At 31.9% G+C, this 4,293-nt stretch overlaps 1 protein-coding gene across 1 annotated transcript; it reads left to right on the forward strand.

The window, feature by feature from the left end:
- Positions 1-2,042: 2,042 nt before the first annotated feature.
- Positions 2,043-3,396, forward strand: LOC120628133 (uncharacterized oxidoreductase MexAM1_META1p0182-like). The gene has a single exon (XM_039896358.1). The coding sequence runs from the start codon at positions 2,089-2,091 to the stop codon at positions 2,842-2,844; it is 756 nt and encodes a 251-aa protein (XP_039752292.1). The 5' UTR covers positions 2,043-2,088; the 3' UTR covers positions 2,845-3,396.
- Positions 3,397-4,293: the final 897 nt, after the last annotated feature.

Below are 4,293 nucleotides of genomic sequence, written 5' to 3' on the forward strand. Positions count from 1 at the left end.
CTCATTTTTATCAGTGCCTACGTCGATTATACTTTGTTATGTTATCACAAATATAATTTTAAACGCACGAATACTTTAATTATCTACATAGAAAATTTAAAAAAAAAACTCGATTTCGCTATAAAATGACGGGGTTATGTTGTTATTATATATATTAGTTTATTTTTATATTGATTAATTATATTATGTACTTTTGATGTATTTGTGTAAACTAGTTAATGTATTTATTCGCATGTATTTATTACATATTTAAAAAAATGTATACTACTAGCAGTATATTCTCCTCTTCTTTTTTACCTAATTCTAAGGTTGAGATTGCTAAGAAGCGATAATGCCGCCTCTTGTATTCTACTTCTTCCTAAATGTTTCCGTTTTTTTTGTATATGTTAATGATATGGTATAGAAATAAAAAGTTAAATAATAATAATAATAATTTCTTGTTCTTAATAAAATTGCTTGTAGGTTGCAACTTGATAATGTATCCCATACCATTTTAAAAATAGATAACTTTATTTTTTTATTAGTTCCTTTAGTCATTGATCGACCATTGAGAACACCAACATGAGGCGTAGGGTTGCCCATCGTAATGGCATGTATGTCTCATATTCAATTCAACAATAAAGATTCCTTAGCTCATTCTAATTACACCGATGCGGGTGTCTTAATGAAGTTAAAGGGAATTAATTATTTTAGGGGTTATAAATTTAATTCGCACCGGCCTTTGCTTATGATGTTCTTGCCCTTTGCTTGATTACGCGTTATCTTTGTTTGCGATCTCAGGACCCTATTTAGCTTTGATGACTTTCATTTTGGTGATTTAGGCTCACATGGTCTGGAAATTGATTTAAAACGTGAAAAAAAACTAGTAATAACACTTCAATAATGTAACGCAAATCTATATGAAAAACTATTTCAAATGAAAAAATACTATTGAAATCAGTTTTCAATTGTATTTTTATACCATTGCCAGAAAGTATACAGAAAAATTATAACGGCATTGTGCTAAACATTTTGAGAGTTGTTACTGGATTACGCCATTTTGGCTAACATTTCGGATGGATTTTGCACTCCTAAAAGGAACTTTAAAATATTTGTCTTTGACAGAGTTTGTCCGTGGGATTACTAACGCCATGTTTAGTTCTGTTCCATGTAGGATGCTATGTTTCAGTCTGAAGGGCGTGGTTGCCGGTGTAGTCATAAGCAAGGGACTTAACACCTACGCTTAAAGTTGATAGAAACGGGGCGACACTTTGTTCTACAGCCATGTTTAATTCTGCCGCTAAGCAGAATTACTATGTTCCTGTTTTTCTATCGCTGGTGTAATCTCAGGTACATAAGACTAAAGAGGTGATGCCTCAAGTTGATGGACACAGGCCGGCACTTTGTCGGACATGTGTTCTGTGTGACCTGCGAAGTGCTACTCTGTTTGCTTTCCTAATAATAGTGAAATGGTCGTAATCATCATAATCATTATTACCTATAACAGTCAACGCTGGTCTATCCAATAGAGGATTTGTGCCTAATCACCACGCTGGGCAAACGGGTTGGTGAGTACAGAAAATAAACTATGTTACCTACATAATCCTGGATAATACACATGTTGATAAAAAAGTATATCGTAATATAATTACAAATATACTGATTTTAATCTTTTATCAAACGGACGGCGTCACCAAACATATAATATACTAGGTATTTTCATTTCTTATATCCAATCTGTTATTATTTACACAATGTACAGTAAGTTTGTCCGAAACAAGTCCTACAATCAGTACAAGATAAGACCTATTACAGTTTACAAAAATTTCATAAGTACATAATGTATCTCTAAAGCCTTTAAGTATTATTTCGGTTATACCGTAAAACGGCATAAAATAAAAGTGTTAATATATAGTAGCAGACGTAACAGAAAACGACTAGTGTTTTTGTTATCTTCAAACAGTGCGACGAACACAATAAATATATGTTTATCTTTTGATAATTTTATTATATAAATAAAAGAAATAACAGAAAATATTAGTGTTTTAAAGAGCTTCAGGTGCACGGCGTAATATTAACAATATTTTTTAACTAACTTTGTATAGTATAATGAGTTTTCTAGATAAAGTTGTTCTTATAACTGGTGGCAGTTCTGGCATAGGAGCTGCAACAGCTGTAGCATTTTCCAGAGAAGGTGCAAACGTAGTAATAGTAGGAAGAAATGAGAAGAAGCTAAATGACGTCATAGAAAAATGCACAGTTGTAGGAAACAAGCCGTTGTCGATCAAAGCTGACATAACACACGAGGGAGAAGCAGAAAGAATTGTTAAAGAAACAATAGAAGCATTCCAAAAAATAGACGTACTTGTTAACAACGCGGGCCTGGTTAGATTTGCCAAAGTTCTTGACAGTCACGTTTTAGAGACGTATGATCTTATCATGAATACAAATCTTCGTTCTCAAATAAAATTAACGCATCTTGCGGCACCTTCCCTGATCGAATCTAAAGGGAATATCATCAATGTATCCAGTATAGCACCGAAAATAAAACCAAGCAATCCAGAAATGATTCTCTATGGATTATCAAAAACAGCATTTAGCTACTTCTCTCGCGCAGCTGCAGCGGAGTTTGCACCTCATGGTGTAAGAGTTAACACCGTAAGTCCAGGACCTGTTGAAACTGATATAATGTACAACGCTGGTGTCAATAAGTCAGTTTCTGATACCGATCTCAAATTGCCACTTGGGAGGATATCACAACCTGAGGAAATTGCTGACATCATCCTTTACATAGCAGGTGATAAAGCAATAGCTATCACAGGATCAGATCATACAATTGACAATGGATTTTTATTAAAATTTTGATAACAGCTTTCGGTGGATGATTTTGGATAGTTAATATGATTTTGTTAAGTATCTCACAGGTTTAACGGTTAATGAGTACAACAGTTTTTAAATTATTTAACTTTTATTTCGAATAATACTTTTCATAACCTTTGAATCGAACGATGTGTCTTATCTCCATAACTTGGTGAATTTAAAATTTGCTGATCTGTAATGATAATGGTACTGAAAATGTAAAAATTTGGTATTCAAATTTACCTAGTTTACTGTGATTTCAACAAATGAAATAATGCTAGTAAAATATGATGTTTTGTAATTACAAAATAAGATTATTTTCTAGTTTCTTTAATGTTTTCTACAGAACAGCACATAGGCAAAAATGGGCGGTTTTCACAGACAACATATTGAGGTGTTCTTTTGCATAGTGGTAGTTCAAGGTTCAAATAAAAACCATCAAATATTCACGAGAACAAAGTCGGTGGCAACAATTAGTGCAGGCAGATAATATATGTTCCAAAACAAACTGATGTCATTTATTTATTACGCAGTTCTTATTTAAGATTATGATATCTGTAAATATTATAATCATTATCGAACAATCAAGCAATGTCATTGTTACATTCGTTATTAAAAAATGATATAAAATGCTTTTAAGTTGTTTCAATATTTTAATAAACATTCTTTTTGAACTGTTGATGAATATTTAAAATGAGATTCGTAAGTTATTATTAATTTATTGTATTCTTTGACATGCGCCCATATAAACTTAATTGTAATTTATTATTTACTAGATGTGCCCTGCGGCTTCAACCGCGTAATTTTTTGGGAGACAGCGTACACTGCTACATAGTCTACACCTATAGTAATATATGTGATGTTGAGAGTTTTCACTAAAAGTATTCTTTTCATTGAAAATATTTTTTTTTTCAATGAAAAATATACTTATTTCTAATACCTCCAAGAATATGTATAAAAAGTTTCATGAAGATCGGTTTAGTAGTTTTCGCGTGAAAACGTAACAAACAAACTTACATTCACACTTATAATATTAAGTAGGGATAGGGATTAATTGTATGATTATAATATTATTATAGACATAACATAATTTGTAATTAATATGATTGTAATTGCCAATATCTCAATTGTACCTAGTAGTAACGTCACTTAAATTTAAATTCTACCCTGATATCCATTTGCATGCCAATTTGGCAGGGTGCAGTTAATATCTACATATTTTTTCTGTAACACCTACATACCTGTAAAAATTGATTGATTGATTTAAATTGATTGATTATTTTTAGGAAGCTAAATTACGACTATACTATACTATACTCTATTCAAAATCTTAGCAAACTGAACCATTAAAATGTACATCTTATGGGGTCAGAGTGGCCATACGTTACTCTTGTCCCGATTGGCAGTAGTCGGCGGGCTCAGGGTTTGCCTATAAAATCATAATTATAATATTAC

Source organism: Pararge aegeria, chromosome 12 (assembly GCF_905163445.1).
Source record: "Pararge aegeria chromosome 12, ilParAegt1.1, whole genome shotgun sequence".
NCBI classification, from domain to species: domain Eukaryota; kingdom Metazoa; phylum Arthropoda; class Insecta; order Lepidoptera; family Nymphalidae; genus Pararge; species Pararge aegeria.

Excerpts from the sequence above, each read along its gene's own strand:
- LOC120628133 (XM_039896358.1), top strand. The coding sequence starts at position 2,089 with ATGAGTTTTCTAGATAAAGTTGTTCTTATAACTGGTGGCAGTTCTGGC.